The following is a 26096-nucleotide window of genomic DNA, read 5'->3' as shown; positions in this document are numbered from 1 at the left end:
CTCAGCACCACTTCCGGCTTTTTTCTATGTATGTGGTACCGAAGAATCGAACCCGGGTCTTCATGCATGCTAGGCAAGCACTTTAACCACTAGGCCAAACTCTCGGCCCTTCCAGCTTTTTTTCTATGTATGTGGTACCAAGGAATTGAACTCAGGGCTTTGTACATGCTAGGCAAGCACTCAACTACTAGGCCAAATTCCCGGCTTTGCCCCTTAGTTTTTCTTACTCAAGACCAGTGCCCTACCACTTGAGCCACAGCTCCACTTCCAGCTTTTTTGCATAGTTAACTGGAGACAAGAGTCTCATGGACTTCAGTCTAGCTGGCTTTGAACTGCAGTCCTCAGATCTCAGCTTCCTGAGTGGCTAGTTTTATAGGCATGAGCCACTAGCATCAGACTAGGACATATCATTTCTGATACAACTATTCAAATTTGCTATTATATTATACAAAAGTGGTCACCACTGATATATAGATAAAAGTATACTGAGTTCCAGTAAACTTTATTCACAAAAACAACTGTGGCTAAATTTGGACTGTGCTCTGTATTGTCTGTATTCTGCCAATTCTAACTTTTTAGAAAAACTCAGATATGTATTTAGGAAATCTAAACCCACAAAATGGAAGGAAGAAAATCCCAGGAGGAAATATGTAGAAAGGGAAAGCTGGTTCTTTTAGCCCAAGAGTAAAAGCTATTCTAGATCTTGCTTAAAATCAGGTCTCATTGGAATTCAAATAATATAAAGTGCAATAATTTAGTTACATACCAGAACATAGTTCGGTGCTATTTAAAGAAAGATGTGAAGATTCAGAACTAATATAAACTCTGCAAATTCTTCAAGCTTACCAAATGTAGAGGAATAAGTCTCGCAACAGAGAAAAAAAAGAAATAGGTGGAAACATAAATGTAAACAAATAGATACAGCTGTAATCTGTTCATCCATCCATTCTCCTGTATGTCTTTGGATCACCTTCTTTAACTTTTCCTCCAAATGGGATGGATAGTATAAATAGAGGACAGAAAATTAAGGTAAAAAGCAAAGTACTTAATATTCAATGAAAAGCACAGGACAAAAGAATACTACATAAATATACCTATAAAAATACTCTGAGGAAAAGAAGTATAGAATGTTATATTTACTTTTAGGATTTCGTAGTTTAGCAGAACGTGCCAGGGCAAGATCAAAGTGAGCCTGGTCTGCATTCTCACATAGATTGATGATTCGACAGAGGCAATCTGCAGCAAATACCCGAGTTGCCCAGCGAGGTGCCACAAAAGGCTTTGACTTATCTTCTTCGCCTAGTGTGGTAAACATGGTATCATCGTCCATCTCATCTTTCTTTTCAGACTCTTCATCTTTCCCACTACTTAAGGGAGCTGCAGTACTCATATCTACAATGAAAATAAAGATAACATCACATGTTTAGGGGAAAAACGGTGCTATAGACAAGCATTAATTCACATTCTACAAAACAGAATTGGAAGGTTTTTTTTCTAAGAACCAAAAACAAGGAAAGGATAAAGTATTTTTACACTATGTTATGCTACAGAGAAACCAGGTATTTTAAGGTATGAAAATGTAGTTTGAGGCTGGGAATATGGCTCAGTGGTAGGTAGAGTGATAGGTAACACGCATGAAGCCCTAGGCTTGATTCCTCAGTACCCATACACAGCAAAAGCTCAAAGTAGCATTGTAGCTCAAATGGTTAAGAGCTAGCCTTGAGTAAAATAAGCTCAGGGATAGTGCCCAGGTCCTGAGTTCAAGACCTAGGACTGGTGAAAGAAAGAAAGAAAGAAAAAAGAAAGAAAGAAAGGATAATGTAATTTGAAAAGCATTTTTCGAAAAGAAAGGAAGCTGACAAGGATGCCCACTCTCCACTCCTCTTTAATATAGTATTAGATTTCCTATCCAGAGCAATAAGGCAAGAAGCAAGCATAAAGGGGATATAAACAGGGAAAGAGGAAGTGAAAGTTTCTCTCTTTGCAGATGACATGATTCTGTATTTAAAGAACTCTATAGACTTCACTCCCAAGTTGCTTGACCTGATTCAAATCTTTGGCAAAGTAGCAGGGTATAAAATTAACCCTCAAAAATCAACTGCTTTCCTGTAGGCCAACAATGAGAAGAGTGAAGCAAAAATCAGGACAGGAAAGCAACACCTTTTCCAATAGCCTCAAAGAAAATAAAGTATTTAGGAATTAACTAAGAATGTTAAGGACCTTTACGATTAAAAATTTAAAAACCTGAAAAAAGGAAATTAAAGCAGAACTGAGGAAATGGGAAAACCTCCCATGCTCCTGGATTAGAAGAATTAACATAATGAAAGTGGCAATCCTGCCAAGGGCTATTTACAAATTCAATGCAATACCCATCAATATCCCAATGTCATTCTTTAAGGAAATACAGGAAGCAATCCAAAAATTCATATGGAATAATACAAGACCCCATATAGCAAAAACAATCCTTAGCAGAAAGAACAGTGCTGGAGGAATATCAATGTCAAACTTTAGACTCTATTACAGAGCTATAATTATCAAAACAGCTTGGTACTGGCATAAGAACAGGCCTGAAGATCAATGGAATAGAACTGAGGACCCAGATATTAAACCACAGACCTATGGCCACCTAATCTTTGATAAGGGAGCCAAAAATAATAGAATGGAAGAAAAACAACCTCCTCAACAAGTGGTGCTGGCAGAACTGGTTAAGCACCTGCAGAAAGCTAAAGTTGGATCCTTCTATGTTACCCTGCACCAGAATTAATTCCAAATGGATCAAAGACCTTGATGTAAAAGCAGATCCCTCAAAACTTTACAAGGAATAGGAGATACACTAGGTCTCCTTGGGACATTCTTAATAAAGACCCAGAAACACAACAAATTAAGAAAAGTTTGGACAAATGGGCCTGCATTAAATTGCAGAGCTTCTGTATGGCAAAGGACATAGCTTGCAAGTTAAATAGAAAACCCACAGAGTGGGAGAAGACCTTCACTAGCCATACAACAGACAAAGGCCTCACATCTAAAATATATCTACAGCTAAAAAAACTGAATCTCTCCAAAACAAATCTTCAAAGAAACAATCATCCCATTGAAAGGTGGGCTAAATACTTACAGAGAGACTTCTTTGAAGAGGAAATAAAAATGGCCTACAGACATATGAAGAACTGCTCGACATCTCTGGCCATGAAAGAAATACAAATCAAAACAACTTTGAGAGTTCTCACTCCAGTTAGAATGGCCATGATCAAGAAATCCAATAACAAGCCTCGAGGGCGGCCCGCGAGCACATGGGGCAGCAGAACCCGGGTTCGGGGCCTCGCGCCGGCCAGGGCACCCATCTCCGCCGGAAGAGGGAGCAGCGCAGGGGGGGCGGGCGGCCGCGGGAGCAGGCTGGGACCATGCAGTCACCTCCTGCCATCCCCGTGCCTGTGCTCCACCTTCCCCGGGGTCCAGATGGCTTCAGCCGTGGATTTGTGCCGGAGGGATGCGGGTCCCTCTGAAGCCTGATGTTCCTGAAATCCAAGGGGGCCCCATGAGTGAAGACTCTCCAGAAACTCAGGAACAGCGGGCCTGGGCACAGGCCACCCTCTGGGAGCGCTACCTTCACAGCCTGCTGGCCATGGTGGGCAGTCCAGTGACCTTCACCCTGCATCAGGGAGTGCTGGTGGCTGCCCATTTTGGAGCCATTGATCTGGACGTGGTCAATTTCTATGTATCAAAGCTGCAAACTCCCATAGGCGTGCAGGCTGAGGCATCGCTTCGCTGAGTGACATTATTTTTTACACCTTCCGGCTCTGAAGAAGGACCTTCGCCCAGCCCTGCCCTTCTACTGCTGTGGCCTAGCTCACCATTCAAGGCCTCCAAAGGACCCTAGCCAGGACCTTAGCCCAAAGAAGTCTGCTTCCTTTAGTTCTGAGCCAAGCTCCAGAGCTCTCCTCATGTCCAAGGGTTAATGAGTTTTAGGTCCCAAGGGATGGGACCTGAAAGATCTTCTACCTCAGAACTGGGCCCTGCAGAAGTGTGCCTGGTACCATTTCCTGAAGACTGGGGGTGGGGGGGGGCTAAGGATAGGAGACATTGAATAGGTTGAGAAGGTACCTCACCCTGAACTTTCTCACCCAGTGCTCCCCATGCCAAAGAAGCTATGTGCCATGGGAAAAAAAAGAAAGAAATCCAATAACAACAGATGCTGGCAGGGATGTGGCCAGAGATCACCACTACACGGTTGGTGGGAGTGTAAGCTCGCTCAAACACTATGGAAAGCAGTATGGCGATTCCTCAAAAGACTAAAAATAGAGCTCCTCTATGACCCAGCAATCCCACTCCTTGGCATTTACCTAAATGTCCAGAAACAAAGACATACTAAACCCACGAACACAATGATATTCATTGGTGTACTATTTACCATAGCGAAGATATGAAACCAACCCCGATGTCCCTCAGTAGATGAATGGATCAAAAAGATGTAGTGCGTATACACAATGCAATTCTATGCTGCCATCAGAAAGAATGATATCACCCCATTTGTAAGGAAATTGAAAGACTTGGAAAAAATCATATTAAGTGAAGTAGGCCAGATCCAAGGGAACATAGGCTCAATGGTTTCCCTAATTTGTAATAATTAGTACACATCTAGGACTCTCCTAGCAGAGGATTACAATAGCTCAAAACCTAGGTACACAGGTCATATAGGATGAGGCTAAATGAAAGGATCTCTAGGATATGGAAACAAGAGCTTTATATCCTGTGATTGTTGTTCTAAATATTCTATATTATTTCTCTTCTCTTTTGTTGCCCTTTGGTTAATCTTATATTGTTACTGTATCTGACTTTCTTATCTGGTATATTGTATATACGTTTATTTGTTTATCTGAAATAGGAAAGGGAAGGGAGGAAAACAAGATGATTGAGAAGGGGTGGGCAGAGGGAAATGGGGACAAAAACATGAGAAGGGTATCAGTGTGTGAGAAGTAATGCACTTACTAACTGACGAATGTAACTGTAACCCCTCTATACATTACTTCGACAATAAAAAAAATTAAAAAAGAAACAAATTCATTTGGAATATAATTTAATCTTTACTATTTTTACGATTTATAGATGAAAAATTACCAGTACCTTTAAATATATATACAAATTTACATAGCTGTATATACCTATATTATAATTATGTGTTTGTTTATTTGTCAGAAACAAAGTAATTTTCATTGTTTAGGAATATATTTATTAAATACATACCACTAGAAGCTGCCAGGACATCTTTACAAAGCATTAACCAATGGGAAAGTTTTTCTACAGCCAGCGAAGAAAGCATATGCCCCAGTGTGTCATGAATATCAGAACATAACTTCCTATCTGTCTCCCGATCAAGCATTCCAAACAGAAGCCCCTCAAGGCCAGTTTCTGTTATATTAACACCCTGGTGCCGGCAATGCATGTCACTTCGAGAACTAACTCCAGGTGAAAAAGGATTGACATCTGAAAAGGAATTTGTATAAATGAATTTATTTATGATTTTGTTGTGCTATAAAGAACAATGACACTAAAAACTAAATCTTTTGTGCAATTTCATAATAGCAACAAAATCAGTTACTTATAAGCACACCTATGGTATCTCTTATTTTTTGTCATAGTTTCACTTGAGAATTCTGATAAAATCCTGGTTTATAATTATTCTGAAATATTCTGAGAGAATTTAAGCAAAAAAACAAACAAACAAACAAACAAACAAAAAACATGGACAAGCCAGACGTGGTGGCTCACACCTTAATCCTAGCTACTCAGAAGGCTGAGATCTGAGGATAAAGGTTCAAAGCCAGCCTGGATACAAAAGGACTCAAGACTCTTATCTCCAATTAACCTCTAAAAAAATGGAAAGTGAGGCTTGGCTCAAGGGTAGGGTGGTAGCCTTGAGCTGAAGAGCTCAGGGACAGAATATGGACAAAGAAGAGAACTTACTGGCACCACTGCTCTCTTTGTCACCTGCATTTTTGGCAAGACTCATGGCATATTCACAGACTTCGGCCGCTTCCCTCTGTGCGAGTTGCCGGAGACATGCCACGGCTGCCCGTCGAAGTAACAAATGGGAACTACATAAGTGGACCTGCAAACCAAACCATTTCATGCAATTATTGAAGCTGAAGTTCTTACCCACTTACTCACCACGGAGCACAAGAAAGAATGAAATATGTATGAAAGCACAACATGTAGGAAATAAAGCCTCTTTTTGTAAAGAATTTCCTCATTTAGCAATCACAGTTGTCTAAAATATACTAAAAATGGTATCTTGGCAAAATAATACCATTTATCTACTTAGATGAAATTTCAGAAGCACCTTTTGCCTCATTTATTTTTATACATGAATCTGGCTGTCTTCTAAAGTTTTTAAATACACAAAGCTCAAATATAAGTTGTACCAAAAGAAAAAGAAAAAAGGTATCTCAAGCTGGGTGCCAGTGGCTCACACCTGTATTCCTAGCTACTCAGGAGGCTGAGATATGAGGATCACTCAAGGGAAAGGGCGGTAACTTGAGCTGAAAAGCTTAGGGACAGTACCAAGGCCTAGAGTTCAAGTCTCATGACACACACACACACACACACACACACACACACACACACACACGGCATGCACGCACACACACGGATCTCAGTTGCCTGCCAGTACAGAAAATACTCAGGATGGTGTTTATTCATTTTCAAAAATATATTTAAAGCTAGCGCGGTGTCTCATGCCTGTAATCGTACCTACTCAAGAGGCTGAGATCTGAGGATCAGCCTAGGCACTAAAGTCCCTGAGACTTCAGTTAATCACTAGAAAACCAGAAGGGGTGCTGTGGCTCCAGGGGTAAGATGGTAGCCTGGAGCTGAAGAGCTCAGGGAAAATGGCCAGGCCCCGAGGTAGGGCAGTAGTCTTGAGCTGGAGAGCTCAGGGACAGCACCTAGGCCCAGTTTAAAGCCCCAGGATCAACAACAAAAATTATATGTATATACATGTATACATATATTATATATGTACACATATATTATATTACATATATGTACATGTATATTGCCTTTGATTTAATAAGTTATTAAATAATTTGCTCTCAATACATTTGCTAAAGAAAATCGCATTTTATTTATTTTAGGTATTACAAATACTATCACACAATATTGCCATTTCTGAGGGTAATGACTTGAAATTTTTAAATATCTGAATTTTTTTTCACTACTTTGGATCAATCCATGTGTAGACTATTTTTTTTAGTAAGCACCAAAGTATCTGATTAATGCCCACCAGCATGTTCCACCAAGACCATCACTTGAACACTTGTATAGCCCTTTTTGTCATGTTTAGTCTGTTACGGCAGCTTCTAACCAGCTGACTATCGTATCCCCACAGAGTCTCTGGGAGGAGGCTCAGGAAAGTGTCTAACAAGCCTTGTAATAAAACCTTTCACGTTCCACTGAGGCAAATCAACTTGGAAACATTACCATTTGTTAGCACAGAGGAAACGCATTGCATTTCCTGTGCCTTAGTGATAAGCATCACTGTACTGAGTATTAACTCTTGTTATGACATTATTAGATCTTCTTGTGCTCTGTGGTATCCAGGTCCACCTTCACAGAATAAAAAAGGAAGAAAGGAACCAGACAACTTAGGAGTGTATGTCTGCATTTGAACTGTAGCAGGTACTTAGCAAGTCCCTCTTGCTCAAGAGATGCCATCTATGCCCTCAGAGCTTGTATCAGACATTGGCTTTTGGAAGGATGTTTAATATCTTGGTATAGTGCAATAGAATGCATATTAACAGTTGGTAATTTTCTTCATGGTTATCTTTTGTAAACTTGTCATGTGCATTTGGTACTGCCCGATGGCTCACTCAGACTCCTGAATGGTCTGAGAAACAGGAGCAAATCTTACTGAGTAAAGCCACACTAGACGTAGTATCTACTTTCTTAATCTTTCTATTAACCTGAGAGGCCTTTTCCTCTTCTCACTGTAGCCATATCCTCCCCCGGTTACAAGATGTATGGTAGCTCTCTTCTCACTGGATCTCTTGACTGAGTGGACTGGTTCTCTACTCCTGTTGGCTTCTATGAACAACATAACCTCTACTTTTCCTTGAATCTTTCCTTTTCCTTCTTTGTTTGCTTCTTCCTTTTCTAAATCATCTAGGCTCTTTCTCTAAATCTTCTATTCTTTCATTGGTGAGCTTATTTTTTTTTCCTACACCCTAGTGACTATCTAAATGTTTATTCTCCCACGTTTACTTCTCTAGCCAGATCTCTACTTTTCTGAGCTCCAGTCCCATGTAACTATTCACATAGCTGCACTACTAGTATACTCCCAATTTTCTCCTCAATGTTAACCAAAATCTCAGAAAATTTACTTAACAATGCTCAAGTCAGAAACCTAAACCATGTCCTTGTTCTTCCTAAAGCCAATTAATGAATGAATTCTGTCAAATTTGCCTCCTAAATACCATTCAAATCCACCTTATTTTCCTTATTTTTATTATTACCAGCTAAGAGCAAAGCACCATCACTTCCCTGATTGAACATATTTTTTACAACACAGAGTCCATTTTCCAACAGGCAGAAAATATAAAATGGAGAAGGCATATATCATAATTCTAATATTTTTCCTTTACGTGTAGAGTACAAAGTTATATTATGTATAGAAATCCTGCATAATCTTCCCTTTGCTAATTGTCCAGTTTTATCTTGAGTCTTGCTGTCTGGGGTTCTCCTCTTCTCTCAGGCTGATTACATTGATGAATTGCTTTAAATGTGTCACAGACAGGCCAGGGGTCAGTGGCTCATGCCTCTAATCCTAGCTACTCAAGAGGCTGAGATCTGAGGATCACAGTTCAAAGCCAGCCCAAGCATGAAAATCTGTAAGACTCTTATCTCCAATTAGCTACCAGAAAACTGGAGGTGGTGCTGTGGTTAAAGTAGCAGAGCATGATTTAGCCTTCAGCTGAAGAGCTCAGGGACAGTGCCCAGGCCCAGAATTCAAGCCCAACAACCAACTCCTCCCCTCAAAAATGTATCACACTGGGGTAGGGAGTTTGGCCTAGTGGTAGAGTGCTTGCCTAGCATGCACGAAGATCTGGGTTTGATTCCTCGGTAGCACATACATAGAACAAAAGCCGGAAGTGGTGCTGAGGCTCAAGTGGTAGAACTCTAGCCTTGAGAAAGTCCAATGACAGTGCTCAAGCCAGGAGCTCAAGCCCAGGACTGGAAAAAAAAAAATTCTACTCTAAGCCCTGTGCAGTGGCTGCAATCCTAGCTACTCAGAAGGCTGAGATCTGAGGATCAAGTTTCAAAGCCAGCCTAGGCACAAAAGGACCTGAGACTCTCCAATTAACCTCTAGAAAATAGGAAGTGGGGCTTGGCTCAAGGGTAGAGTGGTAGCCTTGAGCTGAAGAGCCCAAGGACAGCACCCAGGCTGAGTTCAAGCTCCATAACCCACAAAAAAAAGTATCACACTCCATATCTCACTTGAGAGTCTTAAATTGTTATTTTTACCCTCTGACTACAAATAAATGCTGTCTACATTTGTGCTCTTAACAATTAACTGCAAATTAACTCCTATTTATTTTGTAAATTGTACAGATGGATTTTTCAAAAGTCTTATCTGAGTGACTAGATTATAACAAGACCCATTCTATATCCTTTGTTCTTGTCTTGTTTGTAAATAGCTATTTTCACTTCTTTAGTTACTATAAACTTCACTAAGACAAATGGTTTGATCTTATCTCACTCACAAATATATTCCTGGTACTCTACAAGGTTTCTGAGGCTATGAGTAAATATCTGTTGAGTGAGTACATTGATGATTGTAATGACAGCAACAGATTCTCAGAAAGTTACCAGTCAAGCTTTAAGAAATAAAATTTTGGAGCCAGGTGCATGGACTAGTTGTAGAGTACTTGCCTAGCATGCATGAAGCCCTGAGTTCAATTACTTGGTACCACATACACAGAAAAAGCTAGAAGTGATACTGTGGCTCAAGGTTGAGAAAGCCCAAGGACAATGTGCAGGCCCTGAGTTCAAGCACCACAACTGACGAAACAAACAAATGAAATATTAAGAAGAAGACTATTTGTAACTCATTCTTAGATAAGAAGCAGTTCACCAAAGTATTTTTTCTTTAAAGGCTTAAGAAGAGCTGGGCGGAGTGGCTTACACCTGTAATCCTAACTACGGAGGCTGAGATCTGAGGAATGAGGTTCAAAGCCAGACTGGGCAGGAAAGCCTGTGAAACTCTTATCTCCAACTAAATACCAAAAAGCCATAAGTGGGGCTGTGGCTCAAATGGTAGAGTACTAGCCTTGGGCACAAAAGCTCAGGGATAGTGCCCAGGCTCTGAGTTCAATCTCCAAAACTGGCACCAAAAAAAAAAAAAAAAAAAAAAAGGCTAACCTTTGGATAAAACAAAACAAATAGTTATGAAATGATTATTGATGCTGAAACCTCGGAACTCACAACTGAGGAAACATCTCTTCTAATTCAGTTTGTTCTCTTCTAAAAGAAATATAAAGGCTCAGGGCTGGGAGCATAGCCTAGTGGCAGTGTGCTTGCCTCACATGCACTAAGACCTGGGTGCGATTCCTCAATACTACATACACAGAAAAAGCCAAAGTGGTGTTGTGGCTCAAGTGGCAGAGCACTAGCCTTGAGCAAGAAGTGTCCAAGGACAGTGCCCAAGCCCTAAGTTCAAGTCCTAGGACTGGCAAAACAAAACAAAACAACAACCACCACAAAAACAGAAATGTAAAGGATCCCAGAATAAATCAGTGAATGAAACAGTTTTATACTTACACAGAGGCTAGGAACAAGACTGGATAGGTTGACATGACGTGGCGCAAACATGTGCAGCTGTTGAAGGCAAGAGATGGCAGCTGCCTGAACAAGAGAATCAGAATGGTCCTGGGTGATAGCACAACCGACTAGACAAGAGGAACGAATTGTGGAAATTGTTGCTCCATTTCCTAGTAGAAAAGTGAACAAAAATTTAAAATATAATGATTTTATTGGTATCATAAAATACCCCTAGTGAATAATTATCATCTAAATAAACCTTCGTTCTAATTATTACTTAGATTTTAAAAACCAAAAGGCTACAAAGTCCATCAAAGTTATTGCAAATTACTACTGTATTTGGGTGACAAAAATGCATCAGTCACCAGGCACCGGTGTTTCACTCATGTAATTCTACCTACTCAAAAGGGCTTAGATCTGAGGACTGAGGCATGATGGCAACCCAGACAGGGAAGTCTATTAAACTCTTTTCTTTTTTAAAAAAATTGTCAGGGTAATGTATAGAGGGGTTACATTTACATTCATCAGGTAGTGGATATATTACTTCTTGAACATTGATACGCCTTCTCATGTTCCCCTTTCCCTCACCCCACCTTTCTGAAACTCTATCTCCAATTAAACACCAAAAAGCCAGAAGAGCTATGGCTCAAGTGGTAGAATATTATCCAGGCCTGAGTTGAAATCCCCGGACACACACACAAACTTTCATTTAACTAGATGTATATTTATTTCTAATCAATCATATTTACAAATATAACTGCTTTATTTGAAAAAGTCAAATTTGAAAAGCCATATTTTTCATTCTCTGTTCAACTAATACTATTACCTCCAATATATAACTTCAAACATTTTTTCTACAGAACTAGGGAAATAAATTATATTGCAGATGGTGTATATAATAATTTGATTGCCAAATATAAGTTTAATAATTTTTCCTGTTAAATAAAATTGTACATACATATAAATACCATATAAGGAGACCAATGAATGAATCATATATACATACATACATACATACATACATACATAACTTTGGAGAAGTTCTTAACCTCTTCCAATGTTAGTGTTTCATTTGTGCAATTGAGATAATGGGTATTTTTGCATTTTGTCAGAATTAAATGAAGTAAATGTTGATGAAAAGCTTGTCCAAGGGACTGGAGGTATAACTCAGGTGAGAGAGCACCAGCCTGAGCAAAAGTGTCAGACCAAGCTGCAATGTAGCTCAGTGTCAAAATGCTTGCCTAGCAAGTACAACATCTTGTTCAAGTCTCAGTACCAAAAAAGAAAACAAATGCAGTTGAAAAAAAAGCATCAAGACCCTGAGTTCAAGTATCAATCATGCAAAGAAAAAAAAAAGCTTCTCCCATGGAAAGCATTCAATAACTGTTATAGTAGGGGGAAAGGAAAATGCAGAATATATTTTAATATTCAATATATGCTTACAGTAAGTTGTTGACTTCAGTGTTTAGTCATTAATAGAATTAGTTCTGAGCAGTAAGAATAATATAAATGTACCATTCATCTGTTAACAATGATTTCTGAACCTTCTTCCCCATAGTGAAATAAGGTACTATTACCTACTTCATAAATGATTTTTCAAACTATATTCATGACCCTGAGTTCAAAACCAGAATGAAGCAGCCTCCATGAAAACAAGTAGAAACTTGTTTTATTTTACTTTCAATGGATCCCAAGTTAAATGTCATTGAAGAATGTTCTATCTCTTAAATTTTAAGAAACACTGGAATGTAATAGGTATGTTGTAGACTGGTGTTGTTGTGTTATTGTTTTTTTGGGTTTTTTTGGAGGAGGTGTCATGGGGCTTGAACTCTGGGCCTGGGCACTGGCCCTGAGCTCTTCAGTGCAAGGGTACTACCCTATCACTGGGCCTGGGTGCTGTCCCTGAGCTCTACAGCTCAAGGCCATGGCTCTACCCTAGAGCCACAGCCCCACTTCCTGTTTTCTAGAGATTAATTGTAGATAAAAAGTTTCATGGCTTTGTAGTGCCCGGGCTGGCTTTGAACCTCAATCCTCAGATCTCAGCCTCCTGAGTAGCTAGGATATAGGCGTGAGCCATGGGGCCCAGCTATAGATTGTTTTTTAAATAGCACAGGCAAAATGTTGAGTACCAGTCTTTTGAAAAACAAAAATATTCAGTAGTTTAAAAAATATTATAACCAAACTTCTTCCTGCAATGTGATATAAGCATTTAGGATATTGAAAAATAGCAATCACCTAGTTTCCTTAAGAGGATTTTACTCACCTTGCAGCTCAGGGCCAACAGTAGTTATGATAGCACCCAAACATCTCCCAAGACACTGATGAACTTCTGTATGTGAAGGGGGAACCGTGAGCAGCAAGGTCAGAACGAGAGATAAGGTGGGTTCCACATAGCCACGATACATTGGACCACTCGAATCCACGATCAAGGCGAGTGAATGAAGAGACCAAGTCTATAACAAAATTCAACTATTTTAGGTATATGGAAATGAGATTATACTGAATTAAGTATACAGAATTGTTACATTCATGTACTCTTTCATATTTTTGGTACATGAAGGTGAACTAGGAAACAGTGATTACAGACTACATGACATATGCTTTGACTCTCACTGGACTTTTATTTACTTATGTATAAAATGTGTAAGATGAAACAAAAAGACAAAAGAAAATTAAGAACATGAAGAGATGAAAAGATAATAATTAAAAAAAAATTGAGCTAAGCACTGGTGGCTCATGCCTATAATCTTGGTTACTTAGAAGGCTGAAATCTGAGGATCTCAGTTCAAAGCCAGCTCTGGCAAGAGTCAAGTAAGTTCCATCTTCATAATAACTGAAGGCATGACTCAAGTGGTAGAGTGCTGGCTGAGCAAGTGAGCTGAATTAGTTCCAGGCCCTGAGTTCAAAACCCAGTACCTGAATGGAGGAATGATTCATCAAGCTAACAATATAAGGAAGTCCAAAAAGGAAAAAAAAAGTTCAAAGGATAATAAACAAGGTAATATACCAATAATTTTAGATTTACAGCCAGAATAGGGCAAAGTTCAAGATTTGACTGGATACCAGTGGCTCATGCCTATAATCCTAGTTACTCAGGAGGCTGAGACCTAAGGATTGTGCTTTGAAGCCAGCACAGGTAGGAGAGTCTAGGAGACTCTATCTCCAATTAACTACAAGAAAACCAGAAGTGGTGCTGTGGCTCAAAGTGGAAGAATGCTAGCTTTGAACGGAAAAGCTCAGGGACAGCACCCAGGCCTTGAGTTCAAGCTACAGGACTGGCAAAAAATCAAATTAAGTTGAATTAAAAAAATAAAAAAAGCTGGGGTACAGTGGCTCACACCTGTAATCCTAGCTACTCAGGAGGCTGAGATCTGAGGATTAAAGTTCAAAGCCAGCACAGGCACAAAAGGACTTGAGGCTCTTATCTCCAATTAACCTCTAGAAAAATGTAAAGTGGGGCTTGGCTCAAGGGTAGGGTGGTAGTCTTGAGCTTAGAACTCAGGGATAGCGCCCAGGCTGAGTTCAAGTCCCATGACCCACAAAAGAAAAGAAGAGAAGAGAAGAGAAAAGAAAAGAAAAAAGAAAAGAAGGGCTAGGAATTTGGCTTAATGGTCGAGTGCTTGCCTAGCATGCACAAAGACCCAGGTTCAATTGACTGTTACCACATGTATAGAAAAAGCCAGAAGTGGTGCCTTGGCTCAAGTGGTAGAGCTCTAGCCTTAAGAAAGCCCAAGAATAGTACTCAGACCCTGAATTCAAGCCCCACAACTGGGGCTTCAATCAATCAATCAATCAATCAATCAATGAGCAAGAACATAATATATCTTCCCAAACAACTTATTTAAGTCACTATTATCTTACAGAACAAATAATTTCCCTCAAAACATTAAAAGTTTGTTGGTGTTGCTGTTTTGCCTGTCCGGAGAATTGAGCTCAGGGCCTGGGCACTGTTTTAGACACTTTTCTCTCAAGGCTAGTGCTCTGCCACTTGAGCCACAGCACTACTTCCACCAAGGAATTGAACCTAGGGCTTTGTAGATGCTAGGCAAGCACTCTACCACTAGGCCAAACTCCCAGCCCTATTAAAAGGTTTTGTAAGGGCTGGGAATGTGGTTCGGTAATAGAGTGCTTGCCCAGAACACATGAAGCCCTGGATTCGATTCCTCAGTACTACATAAACAATCAAAACAGCCAGAAGTGGCACTGTGGCTCAAGTAGTAGAGTGCTATCCTCGAGAAGGAAAAAAAAGAAAAGCTCAGGGACAGTGCCCAGACCCTGAGTTCAAGTCCCAGGACAGACAAAAAAAAAAAAAAGTTGGTGTAATAAAAAAATACATCTCTACCTGAACTTCAGGGGATGTACCATCTTGTGCTAGAGCCAATAAAATGCTGACACTGGTCTTCAGGTGTTGTCCTGAGCCTATGCCACCAACATAACGATGCAAACAGCCAAGGGCCAATGAATGACCAGTCCTAGACACAACATCTCGAGCTGACTTCAACCTGAAAAAAAGGATTATGCTTCAGGGATGGATTTCTCTATTTTCTTCTCACATCAAAAACCACACAAAGTCACATACTGAAAAGTAGAAATATTCTGGAAACTAAGAAAGATTATAATCATGATACTTTGTTTTTCCATTCCCACCACATAATACAGAAGAGTGATTTCAATGTCACTTGAAAATACTTGGAATGAGTAGAACTAATAAGAAAGCATTCAGCAGAAGATTAAGTGCCTATGAATGCGTTAGCACTGCTTGCTCATATTACCCTCAGGAATTAAAACAACACATAGGCCATTATACTATACCCAGCTGGTTTGCCTCTGTGCAAAAGACAAGGAAAGCTATTCTCAGATGAATTCAGAAAATACATTTTTTCAGAATTACTATTTAACAATCATTGAGTCCCACTGTCTGTTTCTTACTTATGACTGTGTTGTGGTTTTGTGTATTTACCACTGAAAATAATAAAATGGTAATTCATATAACTCAAGTGATAGTTCTTAAACTAGTTTTTTTTGCCAGTCCTGGGGCTTGAACATGGGGATTAAGCACTATCCTTGGACACCTTTTTTTTTTTTTTTTTGCCAATCCTGGGCTTGAGCTCAGGGCCTGAGCACTGTATTTGGACTTTCTCAAGGGTAGAGCTCTACCACTTGAGCCTCAGCACCATTTCCAGCTTTTTTCTATGTATGTGGTACTGAGGAATTGAACCCAGATCTTTGTGCATGCTAGGCAAGCACTCTACCACTAGGCCAAACTCCTAGCCCTCCTTGGACACTTTTTGCTCAAGGCTAGCACTCTGTCACTTGAGCAACATCACTACTTCCAGCTTTTCCTGAGTATATGGTACCAAGGAATCAAACCCAGGGCTTTGTGCATACTAGGCAAGTATTTTACCACTAGGCCATGCTCCCAGCCCTAATATTTTTTTTTTAATTTTGTTTTGCTTTGTTTTTGTGCTGGTCCTGGGGCTTGGACTCAGGGCCCGAGTACTATCCTTGGGCATTCCTCAAGACTAGCGCTTTACCATTTGAGCCACAGCACCACTTCTGGTTTTTTCTGTGTATGTGGTCCCAAGGAATGGAACCCTAGTCTTGGTGCATGCTAAGCAAGCACTCTACCACTAGGCCATGCTTCTTGGCCCTCTGGCCTCCTATTTTTAAACTAGCTCCTAAGCTTATTTATTTTATTTTTGCCAGTCCTGAGGCTTGAAATCTAGGTTAGGCTCTGTCACCAAGCTTCTTTTGCTCAAGGTTAGCACTCTACCACTTAAGCCACAGCACCCACTTTCAGCCTCTTCTGAGTAATTTACTGGGAATAAGAGTCTCATGGACTTTCCTGCTCAGACTGACTTCAAACCAAGATACTCAGATCTCAGCCTCTTGAGTAGCTAGGATTACAGGCATAAGCCATCAGCACCCAGGTTAAACTTTTAAAAAAAATCTTTCGAAAACTATTTGACTGACATCTGCATAGTCACTAATAACTACATCTTATCTTCATGCTCCCCTGCCTTTATTGCTTGTTATTTTTCAGGTAGGATACCACAATCCTCCTACCCATGCCTTCCTGGGTAGCTGTGATCACAGACATGATACTACCACATTCAGCCTATTTGTTGAAATGAGGGTCTCACTGACTTTTTTGCTTATGCTAGCTTTGAACCCTAATCCTCCCAACCATTGCCTTCTTGATTAGCTGTGCTTAAAGAAATGAGCCATTCATTTGTATCTCTAAGAAAATTCTTTAAAATTAACAAAGAAATCCTTAAAGTCATGGTTAATTATGTTTACAATAATATAAGAAAATAAGAGATAATAAGCTCAGGAGTAGTTTAAAAATGATTTATTCTAAAAAGTAATAGAAAGAGTAATGGTGGTAAATAAAAGTAGAGGGAAGGAAAAGATGACAGAGTCCCTCTTGTGAGGGCACTTACCTGAGAAGCCTTCACTAACCCCAGAGCTGGATGAGACAACTCGTTACAGCAAAAGTATCTAATATGTTAGACCTTTCCAACATTCAAGAGTTAAAGCATTCATTAAATTATACATTGGTATCATCATGAAAAACACAAAGAATTGGCATAAGCTATACAAAATGGGATATACACAGGACAGTACAAAATTATTTATTACTAAAAAGAAAGAAATTTACTTTTTGGTAAAGAACTCCACTTACTTGTCAAAGCTATATTGGGCCATTCTAGCAATAAAGGTTGCTTCTCCCACCACTTGAGCCATTCTTCCAAGAGCTTCCCCTGCTGCACACCGTAAGATGGGGTTTGGATTATCAAGAGCCCCCATAACCAGTGTAAGAGCAGATTTTCGAACCTCTTCAGGTCCTAAAGTACTTTTATTTTCAGCTAAGCCCTACGATGATTAAAAAATAATAATTATGACAGTTCCAAATTCAGTCAAATAAAATACACACTTTAATTTTTAAATTATATATCTTCATAATTCATATATCTATCTTCACAGTATTTTTTCTGTCCATTTTCATATACATTATACCTAGAACCAGTACTTGTTAAATTGACAGTAATCAATTTCCTAAATATGATTTTGAAACAAGATAAATAACATAGCTAATAGGCAAACAGCTTCTAAAATCAACAATCCTTCAGAGATTTTTAATCCAAAGATTAATATCTAAATGCTGTTTTGTATATAAAGAATATTATATTATTGAATTGACCACTATTTAACTGCTTTGAATTAACCACTATAACTTTAAGGGAAGAAAAGATCTGAGAAGGGGTCAAGGATGTGGCCTTGTGGTACAGTAATCTCCCAGTGTGCACGAAGTCCTGAAACAACTGGAGGTGGTGTTGTGACTTAAATGGTAGAACTCTAGCCTTGAGAAAGCTCAAGGACAGTGCCTAGGCTCTGAGCTCAAGCCCAGGATGGCAGAAAAAAGAAAAAAGATATGAAGAATATGAAACTGATTCATATATATAAAATACAAAAAAAACACACACACAAAAAAAAACTGGGGCTGGGAGTTTAGCCGAGTGGCAGAGTGCTTGCCTAGCATACACGAAGACCTGGGTTTGATTCCTTGGTACCACATACATAGAAAAAAAGCCAGAAGTGGTGCTGAGGCTCAAGTGGTAGAGCTCTAGCCTTGAGAAAGTCCAAGGACAGTGCTCAGGCCCTGAGTTCAAGCCCAGGACTGGCAGAAAAACAACAACTATGTCTATAGTCAGGAGTGTGGCCTAATGGTATAACGCTTGCCTAGCATGAACAAAGTCCTGGGTTCAATTCCTTGGTACCACGTACACAAAGAAATGGCACTGTGGCTCAAGTGGCAGAGCGTTAGCCGTAAGCAAAAGTGCCCATGCGGAGTGCCCAGGCCCAGAATTCAAGCCCCAGGAATGACAGGAAAGCAAACAAAAACCTGTGTCTTTTACTTATATTCAGTATATATGTAAAGACCAAATTCACAAAGAATAATCAGCAACTGACTGTTGATATAGTTTATCACACTAAATGCAAATATCTCTAGTCTTGCTATACTTACTGTTCTGGAATTTAAATTTAGTTATTTGATACAAAAATTTAAGTCATGGTACCAGAAAAAAATGTTTTTTTTTTTTTTATGGGTCATGGGGGAGCCTGGACGCTGTCCCTGAGCTCTTCAGGGGTGAACCATCATGCCTGGATCATAAAAGTACTCTTTACATGACTTATGTAATTGAATCCCTCTAAACATTACCTTTATAAAATTTTTAAAAATATTGTCACTAAAAAATAACCAAAAAGCTCAAATGGTAGAGTGCTATGAGTGAATAAGCATGAATGTCAGTGCTAATTGATGGTCACTAAGAAGGGTATATACTAATGGATACATTAATAGTGTAATTTTTATTTAACTAAGGCCTATGTCCCTATTTCCTCAAGGTTGCAAAACTTAACTTAATATATGCTTATTTACCTACTTACATTTGCTACATGTTGTTTTAAAACAATATTCTACAATACTAAAATGTTGAGTAAGATAAAGAGTTTTCAAATGTACTATGAAAGACTATAAAGGATGATGTCTGAACTGTGAGCTACACAAAATTTGTTATTCTGATTTCTAAGTACAGAAACTATAGTTCAAAAAATTGCAGTGAGCCGGGCGTCAGTGGCTCATCTACTCAGGAATCCTAGCTACTCAGGAAACTGAGATCTGAGAATTACGGTTCAAAGCCAGCCCAGGCACAAAAGTCCAAGAAAGTCCATGACACCCTTATCTCCAATTAATCACCAGAAAACCGAAAGTGACCCTGTGGCTCAAGGAGTAGGGCGGTAGCCTTGAGCTGAAGAGCTCAGGGACAGTGCCCAGGCCTAGAGTTCAAGCCCCATGACCAACAACAACAGCAACAAAAATTTCAATGAACATAAATATGAGTAGATAAACCAGAAACTGTCTCTATAAGTTATATTCTTTCAACTATATAACCCACATTTTTAAACTATATAACTCAAACTCTCATGTTTATAGTTTAAATCACAAATCAAATTAAAGCTTTGTTTTATCAGTTTTAACTAGGAAATCAGACTTAATCAGAAGTATTTGAAAATTCTAAAAACACTTAGAAGTACTTAGAAAGTTTGAGGTTCAAAATCAAAATATGACCTTTAACATTACTATAACATGTAATACTTAATTAATTACAATGAGTACAATACAGTTTCTAGTAACTTTACTAAAATAACATACAAGTACCTCTATTAAATGCATATTTATACACAAACAAAAAGATTACAGCAAAATTAATATGCCTAGAATATTAAAATGCATTAACATCTTATTTAAGAGCCTTTACTATAATTTAAAAGCAAATACCTTTAATGCACTAAGAACAGCAGTGAATATATTAAGTTGCACAGCCTGCTGGCGAACACCCTTCGCTTGTTTAACACATTCAGCAAAATGATCCAACATTTGCAATCTATAATAAAAGGATAAAATTCACACTAGTAACACTTTTATTCAAATATTATCCAAAAAGAATATGTACACCAATTGTTTAGCAAATAACATCCCATACTGTCTATATTGTGTTTCATGCTCATATCTGATCCAAATCCATAGCTCTTCCTTATGTATAATCACGTAATTAATTGTATGTGTGGGGCAGGATACCAATACTGAGGCTTGAAACTCAAAATACCTACTCAAGGATAGTGATCATTAATATCAAATATAGCAAACCAAAATGCATTTTTTTGCTAGTCCTGTGGCTGGAATTCAGGACCTGGGCAATGTCCTTGGGCTTTCTAAAGGCTAGCACTCTACTACTTGAGCCACAGCGCCACTTCCAGTTTTTTCTGTGTATGCTGTACCAAGGAATCAAACCCAGGGCTTCGTGCAAGTATTTTACCATGCTCTGGGCCCCTCAAGATGCTTTTGTTACTAATGAATCACTTGGCATATACCGTTACTTCTACTAATAATACTAACCGGTGTTTGTAAGAAACATGAGGAAACACAACACCAAAAAGAGCCACAGAGGCATCAATGACTGAGACTCCAAGAGGGAGAGGACCAGGTACAGCTTCTCCAGCAGGGATTCGTAAATAAATGGAGGAAGGATCATGTTCCAGAGCCCCACTTCCAGATGCACTATTTGGCTGGAGCTGCAAAGAGTAACATGGAAGTTATCTGAAGCTACTTCAGAAAATTCACTTGCTAAGAATTAGATATGACACTGCACAAGAAGCAGAAAGCTAATTAAAAAACACATTGTGGGTTTGAGAGTGATCAACTAGTAAAGGACCAGGCAATGGGCAAAAGAAAATATCATATAGTGGGGCCAGGAGTTTGCCTAATATACACAAAGACCCAGGTTTGATTCCTTGGTATCACACACATAGAAAAAAGCCAGAAGTGGTGCTGTGGCTCAAGTGGCAGAGCTCTAGCCTTGAGAAAAGTCCAAGGACAGTGCTCAGGCCCTGAGTTCAAACCCAGGACTGGCAAAAAAAAAAAACCAACATATATCTATCTATCTATCTATCTATCTATCTATCTATCTATCTATCTATATCTCCGATAGGGAGTTGGACTTCCATTCCTTGACAAAAAAAGAAAAAAATTAATTATTGTTCTAAACATCTTTAAATATAAGTACAATTTTGCCATTAAAAAAAAGTCATGGTTGGTAGTTTGGCCTAGTGGTAGAGTAGTTGCCAAGCATGCATGAAGACCCAGGTTCAATTCCTCGGTACAACAGACATAGAAAAAGCCAGAAGTGGTGCTGTGGCTCAAGTGATAGAGCTCTAACCTTGAAAAAGTCCAAGGACAGTGCCCAGGACTAACTAAAAAAAAGAGGGGGAAAAAAAAACCCCTCATTATCAGTAACACTATATAGGGTTTTAAGAAAAGCTGTGTTCATTTTAAAGCTATTTTTGCCTGTCCTAAGGCTTGAACTCAGGGTTTGGGCCTGAGTACCATTTCTGGCTTTTTCTGCGTGTACTACCAGGGAATGGAACCCAGGGCTTCATGCATGCTAGGCAAGCACTATACCCACTAAGCAACACTCTCAGCCTCATTTTAAAACATTTTTATACAACCTACTTCAATGTGTAAACAAAATATCAGAAATAACTAAGCTCACATAAAATACTTACAAGAGGATTTATCTTTTTAAAAAGCACACTTAAAAATGATATACCCATTAGACAAAATAGGTGATAACTTCATAGTCTAGTCACTCTCTCACTCCTCCCCGAACTGCTGAAAACAAAGCTCAAGTCATAAAATACCAGTTAATGAATAAAAACAACAGTCAAAAACTCATTAATTTTTATTCATTTTTTTAATATTTTGTCATTCATGGGGTTTGAACTCTGGGCCTGGGTGCTGTCCGTGAGCTCTTCAGCTCAAGGCTACTGCTCTACCGCTTGAGCCACAGAGCCACTTCCATAAACCTGTTAATTTTTCTACAGCTAACAAAAGGTATCTAAAAGCAAAGAATGCTGAATAAAGACAATTTGTCAGATTCTCACCATAGCTTTTTAGATTTCTTTTTCATTTACCATCATGATTCTATCTGCATCTAAGAAACTTAAATGGAAATTAAACTTTAGTATGTGATACTCTCTTTTAAATGACAAACTATAATAAGACCATTGTTTTAGCTTATTCTGGCATATCATCTCCCTGTAAGGCTTACTACCTGGTCTTCAATTGATTTATGATCAGTTTCTTGCAGCCAGGAACCGAGGAGAACACTGTCATCATAGTGGCAGAGGGATCGGAGGAGGGAGGTAGTTGTGTTGGCTGAGTTGTCAGTCAAAGTGAATTCTGCCACCAGTTCCCTAAGAAGTGCATTGAAAGATCCTAAAATGCAAAACTTCAAATCAGATTAAAAATAATAATTTTCATGAAAACTACAACATGTTTACTAAGAATAAAGTAAGCGTTTATTTTCTGTTGTTAAAAAATCTTTTTTAGGAAAGGGGAGACTCAAATAAATAAGATTAGAGACCCCACAGGAACAATCACAACTGATTCCCAAGAAATTCAGTCCATAATGAATAGGTACTACCAGGGCCTATATTCAAAGAAACAAGAAAATCTACTAGAAATGGATGATTTCTTAAATGAATATAGGCTACCCACACTGAAAAACGATGAGGTAAACAAATTGAACAAACCAATTTCTTACAACGAAACTGTGGAAGCAATCAGGGAAATGCCAACCAAAAAGAGCCCAGGTCCAGATGAATTCACTGCGGAATTCTACAAGATGTTTAAAGATGAAATAACACCTATACTCTTGAAACTCTTCCGAGAAATAGAAACAGAAGGAGCAATACCAAACTCATTTTATGAAGCTAATATTACTCTCATCCCCAAACCAGGGAAAGACCCAACAAAAAAAGAAAACTACAGACCTATCTCTCTAATGACCACAGATGCAAAACTCCTCAACAAAATATTAGTCAACAGAAACCAGAAACAAACTTTAAAAATCATACACTATGATCAAGTGGGCTTCATCCCACAGATGCAAGGCTGGTTTAACATTCGCAAATCAATCAATGTAATACATCACATCAATAGAGCTAAGGATAAGAATCATATGATAATTTCTCTGGATGAGGAGAAGGCATTTCACAAAATACAACATCCATTCATGTTGAAAGCACTAGAAAAAATAGGAATAAGAGGTACATTCCTCAAAATAGTGAAAGCCATATATGAAAAACCTACAGCCAGTATTATACTAAATGGTGAAAGACTGGAACCATTCACCTTAAAATCAGGAACTAGACAGGGATGCCCACTCTCTCCACTTCTCTTCAATATAGTGTTGGAACCCTTAGCCAGAGCAATAAGGCAAGAAAAGGACATCAAAGGGATCCACATAAGGAAAGAAGAAATTAAACTATCCCTATTCGCAGATGACATGAACCTCTACTTGAGTGACCCAACTAACTCCACTCCCAAACTCCTAGAATTAATAAACCACTTTATCAAAGTGGCAGGATACAAAATCAACCTTCAGAAGTCAGTAGCCTTCTTGTACACCAAAAATACACAAACAGAAGGCCAAATCAAGAAAATGATCCCATTCGTAATAGCCCCCAAAAGAATAAAATACTTAGGAATAAACTTAACCAAAGATGTAAAGGAATTATTCAATGAAAACTATAAAAGCCTAATGAAAGAAATTAAAGAGGACACTAGGAAATGGAAAGACATCCCATGCTCATGGCTAGGGAGAACCAATATAGTGAAAATGGCTATACTGCCAAAACTGATATAAAAATTCAATGCAATCCCCATCAAAATCCCAAAGACATTCTTTACGGAAATAGAAGATATAATCCAAAGATTCATATGGAACAAGAAAAGACCTAGAATAGCCAAAACAATTCTAGGCAAAAGGAGCAATGCTGGTGGTATTACAATACCAGACTTCAAACTCTACTATAGAGCCATAATAACAAAAACTGCTTGGTACTGGCACAAAAACAAACCAGAAGACCATTGGAACAGAATAGAAGACCCAGAAATAGAACCACATACCTATAGGCAACTTGTATTTGACAAAAGAGCCAAAGATATACAGTGGAACAAACACAGTCTATTCAATTATTGGTACTGGCAAAACTGGGCAGCCACATGCAGAAAACTAAAAATTGACCCTAGCCTTTCACCATGCACATGCATTAACTCAAAGTGGATCAAAGACCTCAGTGTAAGACCGGAAACTGTGAAACTGGTACATGATAAAGTAGGAGAGACACTGAACTCAAAGGCACAGGTAAGATTCCTAAACAGAATCCCAGGGTCACAACAGATTGGAGAGACTTGATAAATGGGACTACCTAAAAATAAAAAGTTTCTGCACAGATAAAAACCAAGTTGCAAAAGTAGAGAGACAGCCAACCAACTGGGAAAAGATATTCACCAACAATACATCTGACAAGTGCTTAATATCCAGTTTTTACAGGGAACTCAAGAAACTCATCCCCCCCAAACCCAATAAACCATTCACTAACTGGGGAAGGGAACTAAAAAGAGACTTATCAGAAGAAGAGATTAAAATGGCAGAAAAGCATATGAGAAAATGTTCATCATCTATGGTCATAAAGGAAATGTAAATAAAAACAACCCTAAGATACCACCTTACCCCAACAAGAATGGCCAAGATTTTGAACTCAGACAATGACAGTTGCTGGCAGGGTTGTGGAGAAAAAGGAACCCTACTACACTGCTAGTGGGAATGTAATGTAGACTAGTTCAGCCACTCTGGAAAGCAGTGTGGAGGTTTCTTAAAGAACTAAAAATAGACCTTCCCTATGATCCCGCTATACCACTTCTGGGCACCTATCCTGAACATCATAACCCAACATATGATAAGGACACCTGCTCAGCTATGTTCATCTCTGTACTATTCAGGTGATGGAAACAATACAGATGCCCTACTGCAGATGAATGGATACAGAAAATGTGGTATATATACACAATGAATTCTACATAGCCAACAGACAAGATAAAATAATGGCATTCTCAGGGAAGTGGATGAATCTAGAGCAAATCATGTTGAATGAGACAAGTCAAGACCTAAGGAACAAAAGGTGCATGGTATCCTTAATATGTGGCTATTAAATCCAAAGAGTACAAGAGCAAGGACTCAATATCTGCATACCCAAAGCTATGGACATGGTAATGGAAATATAAACATAACTATATAGACATAAAAACCTATGACTCAATAGACATAATGTTTTTATTTCATAAATTAATATGTTTCTATGACATACAAACCCTTAGCCTAATTTTGATTAGGTTCTAAAAACTAAGTCCCAGTGATTGTAAATAGAGATTCCCTCCTTGAACACTTGTTTGTTAAACTTGTCATTTAAAATATGATGTAAAAATCAACGTTAATAAATTCTCTAATAAAAAAATCTTTTTTTTTAATGGTAAGGGTATGAACTCAGTGACTCATACTTGCTAGGCAAGTGCTCAAGATATGCTCTCAGCTCTAATTTCTTTTTCTTTTTTCTGTTTTTTTTTTCCTTTTTTTTTTTTTTTTTTTTGTACAGTCCTGGGCTTGAGCTCAGAGCCTGAGCACTGTCCTTGGGTTTTCTCAAGGCTAGAACCCTACCACTTGAGCCACAGCACCACTTACGGCTTTTTTTTCTATGTATGTGGTACCGAGGAATCAAACCTGGGTCTCCATGCATGCTAGGCAAGCACTCTACCACTGGGCCAAACTCCTGGCCCATCTTTTTCTTTCTTTCTTTTTTTGTTTTTAAGATGGTGTTTC

General features: G+C 38.8%; 1 protein-coding gene and 1 pseudogene across 1 annotated transcript in view; one reads left to right on the top strand and one right to left on the bottom strand.

Annotated features, from left to right (window-relative positions):
- Nucleotides 1-26096, bottom strand: part of Heatr5b (HEAT repeat containing 5B) — an 85207-nt gene that overhangs the window by 29043 nt on the left and 30068 nt on the right. Inside the window, exons 15-24 of the mRNA XM_090337153.1 lie at nt 22488-22651; nt 20774-20949; nt 20156-20261; nt 17498-17688; nt 15155-15314; nt 13076-13265; nt 10813-10982; nt 5962-6106; nt 5242-5481; nt 1141-1392 (exon numbers count right to left, since the gene is read on the bottom strand). Of these exons, the coding sequence (XP_090193279.1) occupies nt 1141-1392; nt 5242-5481; nt 5962-6106; nt 10813-10982; nt 13076-13265; nt 15155-15314; nt 17498-17688; nt 20156-20261; nt 20774-20949; nt 22488-22651 (1794 nt within the window). The remainder of the gene's footprint in view (nt 1-1140; nt 1393-5241; nt 5482-5961; nt 6107-10812; nt 10983-13075; nt 13266-15154; nt 15315-17497; nt 17689-20155; nt 20262-20773; nt 20950-22487; nt 22652-26096) is intronic.
- Nucleotides 3402-3801, top strand: LOC150060879 (gem-associated protein 7-like; annotated as a pseudogene).

The sequence above is a fragment of the Megascapheus bottae genome, chromosome 7 (assembly GCF_031878675.1).
Source record: "Megascapheus bottae isolate mThoBot1 chromosome 7, mThoBot2.hap1, whole genome shotgun sequence".
Classification (NCBI taxonomy): Eukaryota; Metazoa; Chordata; class Mammalia; order Rodentia; family Geomyidae; genus Megascapheus; species Megascapheus bottae.
The sequence above is the reverse complement of the archived record's forward strand: the minus strand, read 5'-3'. Positions and strand labels throughout refer to the sequence as shown.